Below are 24,281 nucleotides of genomic sequence, written 5' to 3' on the forward strand. Positions count from 1 at the left end.
GATTCTGTGTATGGAGACCTCTGAGCATGTAATATTTGGGTAGCTTCACACCTGATATTTCATTGTTTATACCCCTGCTCTGTAGTGTAGATGACATAGACACAAACACAAACTATATGAGAGTATACATTTTACATTCTTCCATGTTGCTTAGAAAGTAAATGGGGCCATAGATGGATCAAAATTTCAAATTGAATTCAAACCATGTGTGGCCACTGCAATTGAACAGAAGTCAATCTACTGATCGACATTTGTTCAGTTGCCCTGTTGGATAAAAGCTGTTCGATCAGCGGCTGCAGCACTGATCTGTGTATTCTTGATAGCAGGGGTGTGTCCCCACTATCAGAATTCAATAGCGCATTTATGGATGGGGGAATTGGGCCAGTTTTTTTGTTAAACCCGCTCTCTAAGCGAATAAGAACTAAACTGTGTAAAGCTAGCTTAAGTATAGTTTCATCATTATAGACTTGGATCAGTTAAATATGTTTTCTGATTGGCTGGTGACTGACTGCAAGGTAAAATTGTGCCTAGCTCTGCCATTTTGCAAAATTATTTATATATTAAAACTGACATACATGTAAACTCCACCAATATAATTGTATATTATGGGTACTCTTGTTTACAAATTAAATTGGACAGTCTGAAAAAAAATGAATAATGGTACCTCTAAGGCCTCTTTCTCCTTACAGGAGAAAAGTAGCATTAAAAATGCGCCGAATGCTGCATTTTTCAAAGACGTTTAGACGTGTTCAGGTGTGTTAAGTGTTTGGGCATTTATTCATTTCATCGGCCAGAATAGTAATTTATTCTGGCAATTGAAATGAATGAACGTTCAAATGCTAAATACACCTAGCATTTAGGCACGTTTAGATGTGCTTACGTGCATTTAGATACATCTGACGTTCTTTTCTGCCCAAAAGCTCCTCTCCTCAACACGATTTGGTGTATTTAGATTTCTGCCTCTAAATCCCCCTGCCTCTAAATGCCTGTAAACGCCTATATGCATGGACACATAGGCTAACACAGAGGGGCATTTAGGGGCAAAAAGAAAAACTGTCAAGTGCCTGTAAAACAGACATTTGACATTTACAGTGTGTATGAGGTCTGTACCATTCCCAGAGTTTGCTTGCCCCTGTATTTCTCTTGGATGAAGCTTCATCCCCAGTACAATAGTTACAATGAATTATTTTATTTATTACAGGTACTTATAAAGCATCATCAATTTATAAAGCGTTTTACATTCACATCAGTCCCTACCCTCAAGGAGTTTACAATCTAAGGTATATAACTGACTTACATACATACTAGGGCCAATTTACCTCCCAGCATGTGTTCGGAGTGTGGGAGGAAATCAGAGTACCCAGTGAAAACCCACACAAGCTAAGGGAGTACATGCAAACTCCAGACAGGTGGTACCGTGGTTGGGACTTGAAACAACAACCCTAGTGCTGCCAAGCAGAAGTGCTAACCTCGTAGCCACTGTGCTGCCCTTGATTGCCAAATGCCTTCAGAAAAGTTTTTATATTCCTGATCAACCATTTTATCAATAAGGAAATCTATATTGCAGGTTTTCCCTGTAAATGATGAACCACCAGTTATGAAGGACAATCTATTACCTACCATATATTGTGTAGAAGGTAAAGAGGTGGTGATTTCCACGGATTACATCTATGCTGTTGATGCAGACAGTGATGATATGAAGCTGATGTTCATGATTGCTCGTCAGCCTCGTTGGGGTGTTGTCCTGAAGGCTGGAATCACTGTTGACCGATTCTCCCAAAGGGATATACTTCAAAGAACTGTTATCTACAGGCATACAGGTATGTATGCAAAGTAAAGAAAACTTACCTAATTTAAAATGAAATAGACATTTTAAGCTCCTAGCTGAGACCAGGGGTGGACTGACCATTTGGCAACTCGGGCACTGCCTGAGGGTCTGGGGTCAGTAGGGGGCCCCATGAGATGCCCCTGGTACCTTTTCATAGGCTTTTTTGAGTTTGGGCAAGGACACAGGGGCCCCATGATCCCCTATTGCCCGGGGCCCCATGAGTTGTCAGTCCGCCCCTGGCTGAGACCTTTTACTTTTATAGCCAGGGAAGACTATTCTAGTTTCATTATGTTCATAAGGGCTTAACTTCTCTAACTTTGGCAGTAAGCCCCACCCTCCACCCGCTTTTCTGGTGGTAATGCATCAGTGGCCAAAAAAAGCAAAATCATTGGATGGGAGAGTTGTAGGAGGGTGTGACTTGGATCCAGGTTCTTCAAAGTAGTGTAGGGTTAACAGCAAAATGCAACCAGGATTAGACAGTTAGAAAGGTAATAATGGCTGGCAAGTTTGCTTTAAGAATTAATGAACACTTTGCATGTTTCAATTTTGAAATGCTTATCTTTTTTTTCAATTATCAAAAACATTTCATTTTAACAGGTGGAGAAATTGGATTGGAGCCTTGCTTTGACACGATAACACTTGTTATTTCTGATGCTGAATTGGATGCAGATATAAAATGCTGTTTTAATACACATCATAATCCTTTACTGCCAAATCATGATTCGTTTCCTGTATATGACCTTAATATCACAGTTTTACCAGTAGATAACCAGGCACCATCTATTACAATAGGTAAGAAGATTTTATATTACATTTAGTGAGCAATAATAATCACATATTTAACTGAATGTCTTACTGAGAATTTTAAGTAATAAAAGGCTAAACTACATTATATTACATTCTTCAGTGTATGTAAACTTTTGATACCTCCTGTTGTTAGCAATATTTTAAATATATACTTTAATATGTCTCTGTAATTAAAAAACTGCAAGAAACCAAATGGAGAAATAAAAATCAAGCTAAACACATATATCTCTGTGTTTGTGCTGTAGACAGTAACACAATAGAGCTCAGATACACTGCAAATTTTCAATTGCTTAGTAGCATGCCATTAACATTTTGTTAAAGATTACCCCATTTGCGCAATAATATAGCACAACTCAATAATTTTGGCCATAATTAGTACACCAGCAATAATAATAGACAACTAGCAGCTATCACTATGCTGCCCCACGCAGACTCACATCTCTGTAATCCAGGGGCTGGTCTTGGACACCCAAAATCATTCAGCACATTACACGAGAGGTTGACATGGGCAGTTCTCAGATTAAAGAAAAGTGATCATTTTGACTTGTGTGAAACCATCACAGGAACAGCACAGATAAGCTTTTCACCTCTTGTCTTTTCTTGCTTTATTGAAATTCAACTCCAGTTTTGTTTTAAAAAACAATCCACTCTACATGATCTATATACATTGTAAGTATTTAAGAAAACCTTGAAAATCATGTAAAAAATGAAAGTCTTCTTGCGGGGGATGCCTAAAATGTGACTTTTATCTCAGAGCAGACTTCTTGGAAAACCAATGGGAGAATCAGGCAGACATGTAATGACATTTTTTGGGGCATTTCACACCCAGGGCTGTGGATAAGGGCATAACACCAGCCCTCCTGTACGGGGCCCAGGAAAGCAGGAGGGCCCAGGCAGCTGGGTGAATCAGATGTGGACAGTGAGGGAGATCAGCACGGCAGGGGGGGGGTAATTACTGGAAACTATCCCCTGTATGGCTGTCTCTGCAGCAACTGAAAGCTGGCTTCTTCTCCTTTCCCTCACACTGACTTTCAGTTGCTGCAGAGACAGCCATACAGGGGATCGGTTCCAGTAATTGCCTCCAGTAAGTGTACCCATCGCCCTCCCTGTACATCATACATGTCCCCCTACTGCCAACGCATTTCAGTGTGCCCCCACGGTGCTGCCGGCTTCCCTCCTCTCCTTCTCGCCGGCAGCTGCAAGCACACAATAGAATCTTTCAGGATGGAGAGTGGGGGAAGAGTCCAGTAAATATGTCACATTTACCAGCCCCTTCCTTTCCTGAATAAATACAATGAGTAATTGGTACTGATCACTCACTTTGTTCACTCATAACTAAAGCATAGTAAGCTGTGTTTTTTTTAGGGGGCCCTGACAGATTGACTGTATGGGGCCCCGTGGTTTCTAACAGCAGCCCTGTTTACACCAATGGTGTATGGAAAGTCTTCATGTTGAAATATGGAAAAGAAGCAAAATTTGACAGTTTCAGAAAATGATAGCAGTTGCAGTTTAATAGAAAAGTAATAATAACAAAATGGCTTATGTCGTGATGACATATGGTATCTTTTTTAATGAAAGTGAAGTTTTCCTTTAAGCTATATGCAGAGAATGATTTGCTCCACCTTTTCCAGAATGCAGTGTTTGAGAGTTACAGAGATTTAATAGTCATGACATCTGTTACGGACTATTCAGGTATAGCATGGGGTCATAATGTCCCTTTCTGCATTTGGGATATAGATCAGATAATTGGAAAGGCATAATCCTTAAAGTGTTACTAAACCTAGGACCCTGCATTCACTATATCTGGTCTCGCACAGTACACAGAACATGGAAATGCAATTATGTTAGTAAATATAAACTACTACATACCTTTTCTCATCTGCAGTTAGAGCAGTCTTGTGACTTCTATCAGTGTCCAGCAAAGCACATGTTAAAGTCTGTACGAGGAGTTTTCATTCTGCTCTAGGAGGATGCAGAACCCCTGATCTCTGTCTGGACAGTGCTGATTTGCCCTGTGCTGATCATATGCACTCTCCCAAGAAAAAAAAACTCTCTAGCAATACACACCAAACTGAGCATATGCAGAGTGACTCCACATGATATGTCTTATTAGGCGATAGGAGGGGGTCACTGGAAGAAGGTGAGGATCAGAGAAGTCAGGATCAAACAGCCTTTTTATTCAATGCAGAGGATTAACCCCTTAGCTTCCTCAGTGAGTATAACAAGCATGCTTTACTGCATATACAGACTGATTTTACTATTGTGGTTCTTTTCTTTGTTCTGGCACAGGTGATATATTTTCTGTTGATGAAGGGAAGTCGAGTGCATTTTCAGTAAACCACTTGCTTGCCAATGATCCTGATACAGACAATAACAATTTGAAATTCATACTGGTATCACCTCCTCAGTATGGCTACATTGAAAACGTCCTCCCATCCCCAGGCTTTGAGAAAAGTAACACGGGAATAAGCATTGGTAAGTAACTTTATACATATTGTAGTTGGATGATAAAACATTAACTAGATCTCAGGGAGATGTCTTTCACACTCCTGTTGCTGAAAGACCTTCTCCACAGTCAGTTAGCAAGCTAGCCACAACCCAGAACTGCTGAAGGTTGTCTATCCCTGCTCCTGACTGATAAGAAACATTAAAAAAGAAAATAAAAGTAAATCTTTAATATGCAGTTTCCTCTTAAATGATCACCACAATTTAACATATTGTATTGTTCCCAGAATAGACTTTTCACAGCATGTGGCATTATTTTATAAAGCTACAATGGAATTTTGTTATCTTTCCAGAAATGCTGCTACCTTATTTAAACATGGCACATTATGCAAAATATCTGTCAAAACTGAAATGTTGGGAGCTAGATTTTTATTCATCTGTAGCTGTGATGGTGAAAGTATGTATACACAGCAGATGGTATTAAAAAAGAACAAGCACAAAAATAGCCTGCAGTCTAGCTTATAGAACTTAAGGTGCCAAGGAGATAACTGGTTTGCCTTTGGTCATGCGTGGACATAGTCTATCTGCTAGCATTTCTAATGTATGTTTCCTAAAGGCGTCTGTTGATAAACAAGCATGCATCCCCCCTTGACAATAGCACATCTTGCAGTCAAAAGGAAAGTTCCTTAAATTGATGGAAATACATTTAAAAAATGTTATGTTTGCAAATAATCAAATTTCCAAATATTTACCAACTTTCGTTTTTGTTTTATCCCAGATACATTCATGCTGAAAGATATTATATTACACAATGTGAATTATGTTCAGTCAAGGCATCAAAGAATGGAGCCAACAGCAGACCAGTTTATGTTTTATGTCACTGATGGGAAACATCGCTCAGTGGAGAAGCCTTTTTACATTGTAATCAATCCAACAAATGATGAAGTTCCAGAGTTCATGGCCAGGAATATTACTGTAAGAAATGCTACGAATTCCTGTGTGAGCTAGGTGACTTGTGATGTGGAGATCTCACATCACGTAACCTTTAGACTGCTTTAAAGTGGGCCTATGCTCTGCCCACGTAGGACAAAACAACAGAGTCATTTTAGTACTAGCCCCCACAGCTACGTATACTAATAATTTCATCTGCAGCTCAGATCAGTTGTCAGGAGTCTGCAGCAGACATGGCCAAATCTGTGTAGCTACACAAGGAAACTGGAACCAAACAATATATAATGAAGTATATTTATTGACAGCAAAGCAAAAGACATGCACACATCAAACATTAAAAACAAGTGACCCACAACCAAAAATGCTTAATTTAGTAACAGAAACCTAACAAACTAACTGTATACATAAAAGGGGGATACAGAACAATAGGGTGTGGCAGCAGCGAAGCAAAACTAGGAACAGGGCAAGAGCTGCCAAAACACTGATGCGCAGCACAATAATGGAAAATGCATTAAATACCCTCCCAGCAGTTCAGACCAGGTGGAGCTGGTTACTGGAACCTGCTGATTGCTGAGAGACCGGAACTACAGCTTTCCACCCAGAGAACCACATAGAACCACAGTGCCACCAGCAGGCGAACCAGGTCATGACAGTTCCCCCGCCTAAAGGGGTGGCCATCTTTCATGCTTCACTATGCCCCACAATCAGGATCTAGAGGCTGACTGAGTACCCTACTGCCAGGGTCTGAAAACTGTCTGGGTTCCCTGCTGGTCAGATACCTAAGAAGGTGCAAAAGTAAAAACTTATAATTCTTTAATGTAGCATACATCCAAATGCTGGGATTCTGAAGGCAACCTGAAGGCCTAACTCTGGAATCCTTGGTCCATACAGGTACCTTGATGCCAGGGTGTCCCATCACAACTGGACCTTTCTCATCTAGGTTATTAGAGACTGCTCCACATTTTACCTGCTACTCAGGTCTACCATAAGTACAGGTTATCCATACCAGGTCCCAAAAAGCACCTTGGATCGCAGAGATAACACATGGGTCAGGACAAGGTTCAGTTTGAACTCTGCTCTTCTCCAGAGGACCCCTACTACTGGGGCTATAATAGCAGATGCAGCTCTCATGTTCAAAGTGGGTATCTGGACCTCCCGGTCTTGGCACAACAGAAGCAACTGGCTGCATAAAGAACCCAGGACAGGCAACAGTAGGAATCTTAAAACAGGCAACCCATGCAAGCCATATGACAATGGAAACCCAAGAGGCTCAGACCCATCAGTAGGCAGCAGCTTAACCCAGTCAACAGGGTCCAGTTGAGCAGCAGATAGGGAATCAGAATAGTCCAGCTGGGCATCAGGTAGCAGATCACAAGCAGGCATAGCAGAAGACAGGGGATTACCAGAGGTAGTATTGGCAATGGACTGGACCTCATCATCAGACAGTGTGGAAGCAGACTGGATTCCATCATCAGACAGCATGGAAGTGGACTGGACCCCATCATCAGACAGCATGGAACCTGGAACTGGCTGAATAATGGTTGAAGCAGCAGTAGATGGTGTCAGGATTGTATGAGCAAGGGCAAATTTCTGTTTCTTTTTTGGTTTAGATAATGGAGTCCAGCAGGTAGTTGCATGGTGCTGACAAGAGTGTACTGCTGATGGAAATGTAGTAACAGTGCTGGGGGGAAATTAAGGACAGAGTAACAGAAGCAGAGGAACAGGTCTGAGAGGTTCCAATGGGTAATGGAGCTGCAGAGGGAGCCTTCAATGGGTTAAATGCAGAGGAAGTGTGGTTAATGATAGCACGGTGCTGATTTGCAAGAGGTAAAGCAGCAGCAGCTGTGGTTGCTAAGGGTAACAAAGGAAGAAATTCTTGATGTTCAGCGGCAGATCTAATTCAAGTGACATTGAGGATAGTATAGGCTGGGAGCAGAGGCTGAATTCAGGTCAGTTTGTATTTCCCTTGCTTGACTGAAGAGTGCACCACAGAGATACTGTTTAGCAGCACCTGCTGTGAACAAGCTGAGTACTTTTCAAAAAAGGAACCTGTGACATTTTTTAGCAAACTTGCCAAAAACGTAACTTGAAGCATACTAAAGGGAAGAGTGAAAACATCATGGCCATGAGATGTAGCAAGCAAAGCCAATTAAAAAACAGACCTGAACCAAAAGCCGCATTTCACTGCCCTGAATAACTAAAGTATGTGCTACCTGAATGCATTCCAACAGCTTTTCATCATTGAAATCCTGCCAAATTAAATGACAAATCTCTTTATTTTCTAATGCCAATACCACACAAGCAATAGCCTCCTCTAGAAGCTTTTTGATATAAGCAGGGGCGGACTGACCATTTGGAAACTCGGGCACTGCCCGAGGGCCCGGGGTCAGTAGGGGGCCCCATGAGATGTGGTACCTTTTTCATAGGCTTTTTTGAGTTTGGGCAAGGACACAGGGGCTCCATGATCCCCTATTGCCCGGGGGCCCCATGAGTTGTCAGTCCGCCTCTGGATATAAGACAGCAATACTCAGAGAAAATTGCTCCTAGTTCCAAAGTGCAGTTGATCTGATTGTCAGTGGGTGTCAGTGTTATGTCAGAAGCCTGCAGCAGAAATAGCCAGTTCTGTGCAGCTACACAAGGAAACTAAGACTAAACAATATATAATGAAGCAAATGTATTAACGACAAAGCAAAAGACATGCACACACCAGTAAACATAAAAAATAAGTGACCCACAACCGATAAATTCCTAACAAAGTAACATAAACCTAATAAACTAACTATATACACAAAAAAAGGGAACAATCAGGTAAATAGAGGATGCAGGGAGCAGAAGAAAGGAGGAACCAGAACTGAGATCAAGAATGATGGGAGCAGAAAGAGGCAGAAGGGCAGGAGCAAGGTCATGGTCTGGCAGCAGCAAAGCAAAACTAGGAGCTGCTAAAACACTGATGCGCAGTGTTCTTCTGTAAAAGGCATTGAATACCCTCCCAGTAGCCGGGATGAAGAAAGTTAAAGGACAGTTTTTATGTGGAAGCAGAATAGGCTTCATGAAGAAATGAGTGGACAGATTAGGAGATAGCCAGACAGGTTGGGATAGGGAGTTCTACAAGATGGAAGAGGCTCTGGAGAAATGAGATCAGATGTTTCATCTATATACTAAATTTGTTTGTGACAAAATAAAAAGCTATTCCTTAGGGACCTTTGGTGATTTAATGTCATATCTGAACTGTACTTGTAGGATGGCACCATACATTTATTCCAACACGCAGTTAACAGTAGTTTAAATTATCGCATTATTTGTGCAGCTGGAATCTTTCTTCATTGACTGTTCTGCTTTGTGATAATAGCATGTTGGTGTTCTTGATTGTTCTCACAAGACAACATTAGCCCATATTTAAACTAATTTTTTTCTGTTTGAAGGTGGAGGAAGGAGAAATGATAGAGTTAAATCCCTCCATAATTAATGTGTCAGACATGGATGTACCCCCAAATAAATTATTATTCAGTGTTACTGTGCAACCCAAGCATGGCATGCTTTTTGAGAAAAACAATGGTATTGACAACATGAAAGAGTTACTTAAAAGCCTGAAGAGTAATACACTTCTTACGGTGCAGGATTTCTCCATGGACCACCTGAAAAATGGTAATTATCTATAAAATAAAAGAAAATATCTAAAATTTGTTTGGCAGTAATATTCACAAAATGTTTATTGTGCTGGGGGAAGACACTGAGCTGAGTTTAGTGACATACTGAGTTTGATTGGCAGACCTTTAACATTGTATCATTATCCATAAGAAATATGCTTGTCTTACGCCAACCACAGTGGCCACATACAAATGTGTGCAGCTGATATTTTCTTTATTTGAATAGGAATGAAGCTAGTGTATATACATGATGATTCAGAAAACCTTGCAGACAGATTCACAATCCAGTTGTCTGATGGAAAACATGAAGTTGAAAGAACAATCTTTGTCACTGTCAATGGGATTAATGATGAAAAACCAGTCTTGACAAAGTGAGTTAAATTTAATTCATCATATGCTGTAAATTTTGTCAACACCCTAAGCATATTCCAAAAGAGATTTTTAAACAGATCAGCAATGACAGCTCCAGTATCTGTCCCTCCATATACACAGTTGAAATACAGGCGTACCTTGGTTTATGAACGCCTCGGTTAACGTAATTTTTGGTTTACGAATGAAAATTAATTGAAAATAATGCCTCGGTGTACACATTTTTTTCGCAATACGAAGCATGTTTCCCAAGAATCCATTGCGCTTGGGAAGTTTATAGCGTCGGTCCCGTGCCTTTAAAGTGAACTTAAAGAGTTTTGAACAATAAGACTTTTTTTTCAACTTTTTTCTGACCTCCAAAATGGATTAATTGGTTTTCAATGCATTTACAAATTTTTTTTGCAATACGAAGCGAGTTTCCCCAGGATGAATTGCACCTGGGAGGTTTATAGTGCTGGCCCCGTGAGTCTGTGGGTAGCACGTGGTGTCGAGTGTGGAGGTGTTGGAGTGGTTTTTGCATCGAGTTTTGGAGACATTTTGGACATTTTTTAACGTCCCTGTACAGTATTTATGCCTTTAAAGTGCACTTTAGAAACAGTTTTGAACAGATAAAATACTTTTTTTTTTACTTTTTTTTGACCTCTGTAATGGATTAATTGGTTTTCAATGTATTCATATGGGAAACCACATTTCGATTTACTAATTTTTCACAATATGAAACGTCCCAGAGAACGCATTAAATATGTAAACCGAGGTACGCCTGTACATTCATGCTAACTATTCTGTCAAAAGAATTGTTTTTCTGTTCAGCTAGCCTTGTGCTGTAGGCACCTGTGCCAGATAACAAAGCTAGGTACCTCTTTTACACTGCATGTAAGTTTTACAGCTCAGTCCAGGGACCATTTCTTTTAAGGGCCTGTGCACTCTAGAATATGTTTGATCCCATGTGGTCGTCTGCATTCCGGGTGTGACAACCCATTTGTCAGGGCTCCGGGGTGTGAACAGAGGTATGTGACTGACGCAGGTAAATGCAGGCTTCAGATATGTTATAAACAATAAGACAATTTATTAAAGACTAACAATACAAACATAAACGCAGTGCAATACTAAAACATAACACAGTGCAAACGAACCAAACCAAACCACCCACAGATAACAATATATACAATGCAAGCGTTGTCAGGCAGGCCGGGTCAATAACAATCGGGCAGGTAGGAACAGGGGGTCAGGCAGAGAATGGTCGGGGTCACAAGCCAGGGATGAAACAGGAGAAGTCAGCAGAGGTCCGGAATCAGGCAGGGTCAGCAACGAATCAGACAGAGACAGGAACAGGAACAGAAATGCAGGAACAAGATACAGGGCCCAGGAAAAACACACACACCAAGGCCAAGACTGCAGGTCTGGCCATCACTTAAATACACCTGCATAAGCAGTTTCAGGTGTTTGGCTGGCTGCAGGGTTGAGTCTCTGATTGCTGGGAGCACCCGCTGGCCAGCCCTGGTACTGCAGCCCACAAGGCAGGTGAGTCCCACCATTACTGGCCAGTCCATTCCTGACACCATTAATTTCAATGGCCTACCAAATGTACCAGAATACAGAAAAAGTAGTGCTATCAGTAATTTTTTAGATTGCGCCACACCAAACTGCATGGTACTGCGGTACCATGTGGTCTGGTGGCCACACACTCACTGCATTTGAGAAATTAGTTTGGGGTGGCATTAACAATAATGGCATTGCAAGGGCAGGAAACTTGCACAGAAAATGCCTTTCCCGCACCATGTTTCAGTCTGTACAGCCCTAAGGGTGAGAAATCCCAACTAACAGGGGACTCCGCCCTACTACAAGCATGTTTTTTTCCATTCTGACCCTGTTTTGCATTGTTGATTCCAACTTTAAACCTGTCTAGTAAACCATAAGTCACAGATACGGTCTGATTATTTGATGGATTACTCATCCTGTTACACTGTTATACTAAAAGCCACTCTGTGTCTTTCAAATAACAAAACTCTAGAATGAGATCATGGTGTGATAGTATGAGGCAATTTACTCTGAGCCCCCATATTTTCAGTTTAAAAATAGTTAAGACTGGGAACCACATCTGGAATCCTATAACAGATAAAATGAGCCTAAAGCTAGCCATACACATTTAGATTCAAAGAGAAATCAATCAATCCCCCCATACACACTAAACAGGAATCTATACTTCCCGCTAATTTGTTTGGACAACTGCTTCACCTGCAGCTGAATGAATACATGAACAGTGACTGCATATATCTGGATGCAGTCACTGCCTGACCAAGAATTTTCCACATAGTCCCTTTGATTATTCAGTTGAGTTTTGTCAAGCTGGATGGTGCTGGTAAAGCCACCTACAGCTGGAATTTTGGCCAATTCAGCAGGGATTGGCTGAAATTTTTAAGCCTAGTATGGTCAGCTATAGAGCACTACAACCTTGATGTCAAGGATATCAGTTTAAGCCTTAGGTTAATACTGTCCCTTCCAAACATAAAAGATGAAGAATACTATAAAGCATATGTTAATGATTAATATTTTGTTTTCTAAAGGCACTGTGAAATAATACTAAGCATGGGTGAACATTACATTATTTCAAGTGCTGTACTGTCAGCAGAAGATAAAGATACGCCACGAGAGCAAATTCACTTTGTGATTGAAAGGATTCCAGATCAAGGACAACTTCAATTAAAGGCTTGTACAAGCTCTTTCAAGCTTGTTTAATTATGTTTTATTTTTCAGCTCTATATTATTCTATATTTATCTGTCATGATTTAATTAGTTTTCTTATTTAATGAGAGTTAGGGCAATACTCATTGATTCTCTTAAAGGACTACTCAAATATACTTATTGCTTAATGGGGTTTATGCAATCAAATTAAAAATAATGAGTCCCTATCTGTATTCATATATAGCCTACTGCTTTCCAGCGCTCAATCTGTTCAAATTTTAAGCGAGACTCAACGCAAATGGCTAAGCACATTGTTAAAATATGTTTATTATTTTATTTACCAAATGATTTGTAATTCTGTAGAGCAAGCTTTGTGATTGTCCACTCTGCACAGCCAGAAAAATCACGCTATTTTTTTTTTTTGCTGCTTAGCTCCTCTTGCAAGACAGAGGTGACAATGCTTTTTATTACTAAAACCATGTTGTTTTAAAACCAAAACACATAAAATGTAGTTTTTCACAGGAGTTGGTTTGTGGACCTACAACAATAAATAAAAATAAATAAATAAATGAATTAGGAAAAAAAAAATTTCAAGTCCTGAGCTACTAGCCAGTACTTAAGAGTTATTCGCCACCAGTTGCCCCACCGAACCCCTAACCTGCCCCGCCCCTAATTCCGCCCCTACACACGCCCTGGTAAATTATGTCATGAAATTAAACTGTTAAATGTTTTATGCAGAATGAAGGGAAGGAAGGAAGAAAGAAAATAGAAGGAAGGGAGGGGTGGAGGAAGGGAGGAGTGGAAGGAAGGATGGAAGGAAGGAAGGAAGGAAGGAAGGGAGGGAGGGGTGAAAGAAAGGGAAAAAGAGGTTGAAGGGAGGGAGGGGAGGAAGGAAGGGAGGGAGGGGTGGTAGGAAGGAAGCCAGGGAGGGAGGGGTGGAAGGAAGGGAAATGGGAAGGAAGGGAGGGAGGGGTGGAAGGAAGGAAGGATGGGAGGAGTGGAAGGAAGGGAAATGGGAAGGAAGGGAGTGAGGGGTGGAAGGAAGGAAGGATGGGAGGAGTGGAAGGAAGGGAGGGGTGGAATGGAGGGAGAGAGGAAAGGAAGAAAGGGAGGGAAGGAAGGAAGGGGTGGGTGGAAGGAAGGAAGGAATGAATGGAAGGATGGCTGGAAGGAATGAAGGGAGAAGTGGAAGGGAGGGGTGGAAGGAAAGAAGGGAGTGGTAAAAGGAAGGAAGGGGTGGAAGGAAGGGAGTGGTGGAAGGAAAGAAGGGGTGGAAGGAAGGAAGGGAGTGGTGGGTGGAAGCAAGGGAGGGGTGGGTGTAAGGAAAGAAGAGAGGGTGGGTGGGTGGAAGAAAGTAAGGAAAGGTGGGTGGAATGGAAGGGAGGGTTGGGTGGAAAGAAGGGAGGGTGGAAGGAAGGAAGGGGTGGGTGGAAGAAAGGTAGGGGTGGAAGGAAGAAAGGAAAGAAGAGGTTGGTGGAAGGAAGGAAGGCAGGAAGGGGTGGGTGGGTAGAAGGAAGAGAGGGGAGGAAGGAAGGAAGGAAGAAAGGAAGGTAGGAAGGAAGGAAGGAAGGAAGGAAGGGGTGGAAGCAAGGGTGGGTGGAAGGAAGAAAGGGGTGGAAGGAAGGAAAGAAGGGTGAGTGCGTGGAAGGAAGGGAGGAAGGGAGTGATGGAAGAAAGGAAGTGGTGGGTGGGTGGAAGGAAGGTAGAGGTGGAAGGAAAGAAGGGTTTGGAGGAAGGAAGGAAGGAAGGAAGGAAGAAAGGGGTGGGTGGAAGAAAGGGAGGAAGGAAAAGGCGGGTGGAAGGAAGGAAGGGGTGGAAGGAAGGATGGGTGGAAGGAAGGAAGGGAATAAGGGTGGGTGGAAGAAAGGACGGGAGGGTGGGTGGAAAGAAAGACGCAAGGAAGAAAGAAAGGAAGGGGTGGGTGGAAGGACGGCAGGAAAGAAGGAAGGGGTGGGTGGTAGGAAGGAAGGAAGGTAGCTCAGACTCACATGCTCATTCAGAAGCATCAGAACTGTCAGCTGCTGTGTTCAATTTCCCACCCACACATCCTATGAAGCTGCACGGACTGGAGTGTGGGCGGGCACAGGGAGAGGCAGAGCAGATCCAGCCTCTCTCTCCTTCTCCTCCCTCCTTCTTCAATGAAGCAGCTGGAAGCTGTGGGAGGGAGAGGAGGAGATGTGGCTTTCAGCTGCTTTATTGAAAGCCATACAGGAGATTGCTGCTTGTCACTGCTGCACAGATCATACCTGATTGTTTCATTTCTTCCTCCCCCCCGCTGTGTGCTCCTCAGTGCCCTGTCTCCTATTGGTGCGGTGGATAGGGGGAGGGGCAGGGGTGGCCAGGAAAGAAACGGAACAATAAGGTATGATCTGTGCAGTGGTGATAAGCAGCGATCTCCTGTATGGCTTTCAATGAAGCAGCTGGAAGCCGACTCTCCTCCTCTCCTCCTTGCGGCTTTCAGCTGCTTCATTGAAAGCCATACAGGAGATCACTGCTTGTCACTGCCCCCACCACCACCCCTCCCCCACACCCCTAGTCCCGACACTGCTCGCCCCCACTTTATTTCTACTCGTCCAATGTGAGCAGGCGAGTGGAAATTTCAAGGGCTGTTTTATATATATATATATATATATATATATATATATATATTTATACTGTGTGTGTGTGTATATATATATATATATATATATATATACACACACACACACGCTGATGCTACTATATTTCAGTGTAGCTTCCACAAAGAGAAATACCCACTAATACCCCACAGATCAACATGACACAATTTTATAATTGCTTAAAATGATCAGTAACCATATTACATATTACATATTGATGGTGGCTAATCCGTACTGTGGAGTGGGGATATAATTCAATGTGTTTCTCAGGCTCTTCAGCTCGCTTCATCAAGAAACTGTGGAGTTCAGTTTCACAAAATTTAATAAAACTAGATTTATACAATGATGACATACATACCACATACATATATATAGTTGTAAACGTACATGTAAATGTAAGTTAGAGGCGTGATTCCCTGGAAGGGTAAAACAGAGGATATACTGTATATGTGGAGCAAAGGGTGCATTTCACACCTATAGCCAGTCAAAAAATGATTAAAACCAAAATTAGATATCTGTCTAATATAACTGTATTTATGAAATACAGTTAGTTTTGATGATTAAAACAAACTAAGAGTAAAGAATCTAACTTCATATTGTGAGCAGCATATTTAGCTCTGCTGAAGTTTTCATGGCTGCTTCTTTGATAAGACAACTCTAAATAGGTCCATTATTAAAGCAAACATGTACTTTCTTTTGGAAAAAGCACTGCAACTAGGCGTTAACACTTACCTTTCCACTCCCCCATCTGTACAAAACTCCTGCTGGTAGTTCTGAGTATGGGGTAACATGTAACACTCCCCCTGTTTTTCACAATGTTCAGTGACTGACAATTCCCAAGCATTGTCGTGTGGGGAAGAAGAACATGGCCTTAAGCATGTTTGGACTTTGAAATATATTGCGTGCACTGGATTTTTTGTGGTGGCAGTGGAGGTAACATGAAAAAGGCAAGTGGTAATTTCCAGGTTTTGAAACAAACCTATATCTTTGTCTAATCTAGCCATAGTACAAGTTATCTATAAGAAATGCATTACATTTGTTTCTCTCTTCCACCAATACCTTAAGATCTGATTCCAAAAATATCCTAATCAACATGTCATTTTGTGAACTGTTTTTCTGTTATTTTAGACAAATGATATCTGGGTGACCATACAGGCTGGTATGATGTGCACTCAAGAGGACATTGATATGAACCTAGTTAGATATGTGCACACTGGGCCAATGGGTTTAAAGAATCAAGACAGCTTTGCTTTCCACTTATGGGATGGCAAGAACAGATCACCACAAATACAGTTTCACATCAAAGTCAAAGATATGGAGAAGGGTAGGTTTATGAGGCTGAATTTGTCTAAAAATTTAAGTAAAAGCAGAGTGTGGCAGAAGAAAGAGACAACTTGACCAAGTGATCTACTGATTTTCCCCTTATTTGATTTCTTATTGATTTTTGTTTGAATGCTTTTTTCTTTTTTTTTTTTTTTACATGTTTGACCTTTTTATGTTTATAGCTCCCAAAATGTTTAAATTCACTCGCTGCCTCTTGACCCACTTCTTCTGCTGGATGTCTGTTCCTGTAGGGTGGAACCAGAGAAATATTAGCATGTATGGCTAGCTTAAGTACTATTTTTTTCCCCATCTCTGGACTCTGTCATATCTTTCTGTAAGTGAGGTCTCCAAAACTGCACACAATATTCTAAAAAAGATCTAATTTAAGCTGGTGCTCTCTCGAGTGATGCATCCCAGAATTATATTTGCTTTCCCCACTGCCTGACCACACCATTTGTTCATTTTACAAGTAAAAAGCAAATATAACAGTATAACAGTATTGGCCAGGAGCTGGTTTTACCCATTTCTATACATTGCTTTAAAAATGTACACATATATAAGCTGTTATCAATATTTATAAGAACTAATGTTATACAATATATACATGGTTATCTTTGGGGATCAGAAGACATTTTTTCCTGTTAGAGCAAATTGGTCTTTTATAAGGGTATTTTGCCTTCCTCTGATATAACTACAAGATTAGGGTTCTGAAGATGCAAGTTTTTTCAAATGTTATTCTTATCTGTCTTCTGGATGAACTCAATGTACTTGTGCTTTTTTTATCCTAACTATGTAAATCTGTAAAAGTTGATTTGACCATTAAAGCCAAACTAGACACAGCTATTTTTTACATTTTACAAATCTTTAATACTCATATTTAAACTACATCTGCTCTACTAAGCGCTGCTGATATGTACAGTAAGGTTCGCACTTCCAGCTCATCTCTGCTTAACCACTTGCCGCCTCATGTACTGTATGTCATCCAGCCTGCTTCGAGTGAGGGGCACACAGCATGCCACTCCCACGACAGCTGTGTCCTCCCACTACCGAACTGCTTTGAACAGCCCAGGGATTATGTGATTGCTATGCAATCACATGATCACAATGTCAATAAAGCTGTGAATCTCATTCGTAACAGCTATGCATTCTATACACTGATGCTGTAATTGGCTCATAGCTATCACATGATACATGGGCCAAACACAGTACTATGTACCATGTGATTAGCTTTAGCCAATCACAGATGACTAGTAATCACAGCTGTTATGAATGTCACCCATTCATGACAGTTCAAAACATTGCAGTGTTCATCATTGTAACAGCAATCAAAGTGTAAAAAAAAACAAAACAAAACTCCCTGATCACCCCCGCAGAGTAGTACAGTGTGACTATGATGACACTGAACTACTCTGATGAAAGTATGTAAAAAAAATAAAGAAAAAAATGTTTAAAAAAAAAATTGTAACAAAAAATTGATTACAATTTAAAAAAAATTTTTGGCACCAGTCAGTGTCCCTGATCACCGCCACACCATTCCTAGGATGATGCTGAACTGCAAAAATCTCGCCATGCCTCTTACTTAATATCTCAGACTGTGTACTTTCCAAAAAGGGGTAATTTGGTGGATATATGAACTGCCCTGGCATTTTAAGGAATTTCAAGAAAAGAGATATGCACTCAGTATATCAAGAATGATACATTTTCAAATTAACTCTATATACCAGGGGTCCTCAAACTTAGGCACGCAGGCCACATGCGGCCCGCCAAGGCCATTTATCCGGCCCGCCGGCAGGGGTGGGAGAGGAAGGGACACTAAGTACAGGGGCGGGCAGGGGGCTGCTGTACCTTACCTGGCTCCAGTCCCAGTCCCACGACAATCCAGTCCTTCATTCACTCCGGGCACTCCCTCAATCCTGCCGCTCGGCTCCACCTCCTCACCGGTGATTGGTCGCCAGAACTGCAGCTCAGGAAAGGCACACAGGCGGCCAATCACCTGCAAGGAGGCGGAGCCGAAAGGCCCCGCGAACATCGAGTGAGAGAGAGGCCAGAGTGAAGAAGGACAGCTGACAGGTAAGTGTGCCGTGCTGATGGTGCTGCTGCAACCAGGTATGCTGGCTGCAGCAGCACCATGCTGGAACAGGGGTCAGCAAGTTACGTGTCATTGGTGTCAGTGGGAGGAATAGTGCCCCATTATTGGTGTCACTGATACTAATGATGGGGCATTATTCCTCCCACTGACACAAACGATGGGGCACTATTCCTCCCACTGATACCAATGATGGGGCACTATTCCTCACACTGATACCAATGATGGGGCACTATTCCTCCCCCCACTGACACCAACGATGGGGCACTATTCCACCCCCCACTGACACCAATGATGGGGCACTATTCCTCTCCCCACTGACACCAACGATGGGGCACTATTCCACCCCCCCACTGACACCAACGATGGGGCACTATTCCATCCCCCACTGACACCAACGATGGAACACTATTCCTTCCCCCACTGACACCAATGTTGGGACACTATCCCCCCCACTGACACTAATGACGGGGCACTATTCCCCTCCACTGACACAATTACGTACTATTCCTCCCACTGACACCAAAGATGGGGCACTATTCTTCCCACTGACACCAATGATGGGACACTATTCCTCCCACTGACACCAATGATGGGGCACTATTCCCCCCACTGACACCAATGACGTACTATTCCTCCCACTGACACCAGTGACAGAGCACTATTCCCCCCGCTGACACCAATGACGTAATATTCTTCCCATTGACAGCAATTTTGGGACACTATCCCCTTCCCCCACTGACACCAATGACGGGGCACTATTCCCCCCCCCCACACTGACACCAGCGATGGGGCACTATTCCTCCCCCCACTGACTCCAATAATGGGGCACTATTCCTCCCCCCACTGACAGTAATGATGGGGCACTATTCCTCGAACTGACACCAATGATGGGGCACTATTCCTTCCACTGACACCAATGATGGGGCACTATTCCTTCCACTGACACCAATGATGGGGCACTATTCCTCCCACTGACACCACTGATGGGGCACTATCCCTCCCACTGATACCAATGATGGGGCACTATTCCTCCCACTGATACCAATGATGGGGCACTATTCCTCCCACTGATACCAATGATGGGGCACTATTCCTCCCACTGATACCAATGATGGGGAACTATTCCTCCTACTGATACCAGTGATGGGGCACTATTCCTCCCACTGATACCAATGATGGGGCACTATTCCTCCCACTGATACCAATGATGGGGCACTATTCCTTCCACTGACACCAATGATGGGGCACTATTTCTCCCACTGGCACCAATGATGGGGCACTATTCCTCCCACTGACACCAATGATGGGGCACTATTCCTCCCACTGACACTAATGATGGGGCACTATTTTGCTCCATAAGACACACTTGGGGGGAAATGTCTGTGCGTTTTATGGAGCAGCTGGCAGAGTATTCCCACCGCCGTTGTATGTCCGCAGTCTCTGGTCATCTCATGTACTATGTCCGCAGTCTCTGGTCAGCTCCTGTACTGTGTCCGCATTTGTTCATACTTTTTTATTTTTTAAAACTATAGTCCGGCCCTCCAACGGTCTGGGGGACAGTGAACTGGCCCCCTGTTTAAAAAGTTTGAGGACCCCTGCTATAAACCATAGTTTGTAGATGCTATAACTTTCACACAAACCAATAAAAAAAAAACTCATTTGGATTTTTTTTTATCAAACAAATGTAGCAGAATACATTTTGGCCTAGATTTATGAAAAAATTAGATTTTTTTTTATTTTTTCATAGGATATGTTTTATAGCAGAAAGTAGAAAATATCATTTTTTTTTCAACATTTTTGGTCTTTTTTCATTTATATAATAAATGATCAAATACCACCAAAAAAAAGCTCTATTTGTATGAAAAAATGACATAAATTTAATTTGGTAGTAGTGCAGTGCTGTATAATAAAAAATGGTCTGGTCATGAAGGGGGTAAACCTTCCGGAGGTCAAGTGATTAATAACAGTGTATGATAGACACCAGCACCAGAATTCTGCCCCTGTACCATCCCTCTGCTGTACTATCCTCAAAGCACAACTACGACATCATCACTATGCTATGCTTCATGAATGGCACCAAAAGGAGGAGGATGTAGAGGCACTAAACCTAAGTCAGTGTTTATCATAGACACTAATTTGATGCCAAAAGTGCAGCTCCCACTGTACATATCAGCAGCACTCAGTGTAGCTAACAGAAAGCTTCTGAAGTAATCAAAAAAGTTACAATTTTAAACAATTTAAAGTGAGTATTAAAGGTTTGCATAAATGCAAAAATAGCTGTGTATGGAGTCAATATTCATTAATTGGAGTGAAAAGATTATTTGCCTTTACCTACACTCACCGGCTTCTTTATTAGGTACACCTGTTCAACTGCTTGGCAACACAAATTGCTAATAAGCCAATCACATGGCAGCAACTTTAGGCATCTAGACATGGTGAAGATGACTTGCTGATGTTCAAACTGAGCATCATAATGAGGAAGAAAGGGGATTTAAGTGACTTTGAACGTGGCATGGTTTTTGGTGCCAGACAGGCTGGCTTGAGTATTTAAAAAACTGCAGATCTACTGGGATTTTCACGCACAATCATCTCTAAGGAAATCGAGACTCATCAGACCAGGGAACGATTTTCCAATCTTCTATTGTCCAATTTTGGGGAGCCTGTGCAAATTGTAGTCTCTGTTTCCTGTTCTTATCTGACAGAACTGGCACTGACGTGTTGTGCATTCAGAGATGGTATTCTGCATACCTTGGTAGTAACAAGTGGTTGGTTGAGTTACTGTTGCATTTCTATCATCTCTAACCAAAAGTCAAAGCAAAGCAAAAGTCAAGACCTTCAGCAAAAAATATCAATCAGCTCTGGGTGTCCTGCAATTCAGAATTTAACCAAGGGCCTAAACTCTGAGATGTTTGTGTCCCCACTGAGCAAAGGAAACTACTAAAGACTTAGGCTAGCTCACATTGGGCCCTCAGCAGCTGATGACAAGGTTCAAGACTGAGGCAACGAAAGAGGTCTTTATTAAGAATCTTCCAGTCTGAATAATAGCAGGGTGTTACACTAGTAGCTGCCTTAATTCTTCATGGCATAGATTCAATAAGGTGCTGGAAACATTCATAAGAGATTTTGGTCCATATTGACATGAGTTACTGTTGCCTTTCTATCATCTCGAACCAGTCTGCCCATTCTTCGCTGACCTTTGACATCAACAAGGCATTTTCATCCACACGACTGCCCCTCACTGGACATTTTCTCTTTTTTGGACCAATCTCTGTAAACCCTAGAGATGGTTGTGCATGAAAATCCCAGTAAATCAGCAGTTTTTGAAATACTCAGCCCAGCCCATCTGGCACCAACAACCATGCCACATTCAAAGTTACTTAAATCCCCTTTCTTCCCTATTCTGATTCTCGGTTTGAACTTCATCAAGTCATCTTCACCATGTCTAGATGCCTAAATGCATTGAGTTGCTGCCATGTGGCTGATTAGCAATTTGTGTTACAATTGAACAGGTGTACCTAATAAAGTGGCAGGTGAGTGTATACTTTAACCTCTTGACGCCAGCCATGCACATATATGCAGCCGCTCAGCTGGTGGGTCTTAAAGCTGAGCAGCCACATATATGTGGCCCTGTTTAAACAACTTACCACACTGAGAACGTGCTTCCTGCATGCTCCCAAGGTAGCTGGTCGGGGATTGGTAAGCTCCCGATGCATACTTACGATCGGGAGCTTTCCAGTCATGCAACCGCTGTACCAATCACAGCGATCACATGACACAAATGCCTGCCTCCACCTCCCGGCTTTTAGAACTCTTAAAGGGCCTGGAGGCGGTCAGCATGAAGGGGTTAAAGTTCTGATAAACACAAGTGCCAAGCTGCATTAAGCATGCAAGCTAAATCTGACTGATGCGTGATACCATATTTTCATATCATTTTTGTCATGCGCGCCCTTTGAATAAGCTGGAAGGTCTCTGTTTTCCAATGGTACATTTTTACAATGTACAAATCATTTATGTACCTAAATGGAAATACTATATGTAGAGTATACCCATCTCATCATGATATTTGTGTTCTTGTGTGTTCTATTTGTCCTCAGGAGACATTGTACTGTCTTTGAAAATGATCCATGTGTCAAGAGGTGACAGAGCCATCATAAGTACTGATATGCTCTTTGCTTCTGATGGCACTGACAAACCAGAAGAGCTGCTCTACGTGCTCTCCTCACCGCCTCAGTATGGCCAGATTGAATATGTCAACCACCCTGGAATTCCCATAACGAGCTTCAGTCAGATGGATGTGGCTGCTCAGACTGTCTGCTACTTCCACAATGGCAAAGCTGCAGCTGCTGCTGATATGTTCAAGTAGGTGTCTAGATGGCAAGCCTCTCCTGTCTGTCTTTTTATTCTGAGCTAATAGATGATTTATTAACCTGATCTCTCCACTACTATGGAGCTTGGCCTTTCCTGGCACCAAAGAAACAAGTGAAGTATTGTGAATCTAGTTTTGTTTCAAAGTGTGATTATACTTTCCAAAATCAGCTTAGTGCTTGATGTCTGGTACGATAAGATGCAGTATCTGAGTACAGTTTTATAAAAAGTAACAGATCATTGTTTCATTGGATAAACTACTGTTACTGTTTTTACTATTTGCAAATGAATGATAATAATATTTTCTTGGTAACTTCGAGAACTTGTTCCCATTTTGATTGTTTTTAAAATAAGAATACATAATCAACAAACAAATTAATAACATGACACTATTGCTTCCAAGCAAGAGGGTTACCAAAGTAATTTCTCAAAAACACAACACATTCTGTACATTTATTGTGCATTATGTTATAGTTTTTATGGTTGACAATTATATCTCCAAATCAGTGATTGCGTTTGTAAAAATTAGCTGAATTTACAGAACACCTAATTTTTTCCAGTATATTAAGTGTAATAACCAATTTACTGTATGTGCTACCTATCGAGAAGAGCAGGAAAAATAGTAATGTAGATAAAGATATATGTATGACTCAAGACAGAAATGCCATGCTTAATGTTTGGTATGATTCAACTGTATACAGTTTTCTTAAGCAAATACATTTTTGTAAATGTGTTGCAAATTTCCTGGCAATAACAGCACTTTCTGTTAAAGGGTGACATTAAGTCATTTTCTCACAATCAGCAGCAGAATTCAGTCTCCTGTGTAACCCCTATCAGCTAGCTGTTGGGCTGCCTTCCAGGTCTAACAGATAGGCAGCCCAATGACCAACTGAAAGAGTGCACACGGTAGGTTGACAATGATGCTGCTAATTGTGAGACAATGGCTTAAGCTGGCCAAACATGGATCAAAATTCAGCCAGTTCAGCAGGGACTGGTCGAATTTCAATCCATGTATGCACAGGCTGATTGTACCCAAGTTGTTCGATGGATCAACTTAGGTACAACCAGCCTGTCAGATTTTTTTACATGTGATTACTGCTAGTGGCTATATCCACTAGCAGTAATCATTGTGTTCTGACAACCATAAAGGCTCCCCA

The 24,281-nt window shown here is 41.8% G+C and overlaps 1 protein-coding gene and 1 long non-coding RNA gene across 4 annotated transcripts in view; one reads left to right on the forward strand and one right to left on the reverse strand.

Moving 5' to 3' along the window:
• Nucleotides 1-24,281, forward strand: part of FREM1 (FRAS1 related extracellular matrix 1) — a 151,329-nt gene that overhangs the window by 54,990 nt on the left and 72,058 nt on the right. Inside the window, exons 15-23 of the mRNA XM_089678089.1 lie at nt 1,568-1,820; nt 2,426-2,620; nt 4,925-5,110; nt 5,859-6,055; nt 9,454-9,676; nt 9,905-10,049; nt 12,612-12,753; nt 16,476-16,671; nt 22,854-23,118. Of these exons, the coding sequence (XP_089534215.1) occupies nt 1,568-1,820; nt 2,426-2,620; nt 4,925-5,110; nt 5,859-6,055; nt 9,454-9,676; nt 9,905-10,049; nt 12,612-12,753; nt 16,476-16,671; nt 22,854-23,118 (1,802 nt within the window). The remainder of the gene's footprint in view (nt 1-1,567; nt 1,821-2,425; nt 2,621-4,924; nt 5,111-5,858; nt 6,056-9,453; nt 9,677-9,904; nt 10,050-12,611; nt 12,754-16,475; nt 16,672-22,853; nt 23,119-24,281) is intronic.
• The window catches only part of LOC149461570 (uncharacterized), a 522,205-nt gene that overhangs the window by 6,612 nt on the left and 491,312 nt on the right, over nt 1-24,281 (reverse strand). The gene's annotated exons all lie outside the window — the stretch shown is intronic.

The sequence above is a fragment of the Staurois parvus genome, unplaced genomic scaffold (genome assembly GCF_062004578.1).
Source record: "Staurois parvus isolate SC_StPar_1 unplaced genomic scaffold, SC_StPar_1.0 ptg000198l, whole genome shotgun sequence".
In the NCBI taxonomy this organism is placed as follows: Eukaryota; Metazoa; Chordata; class Amphibia; order Anura; family Ranidae; genus Staurois; species Staurois parvus.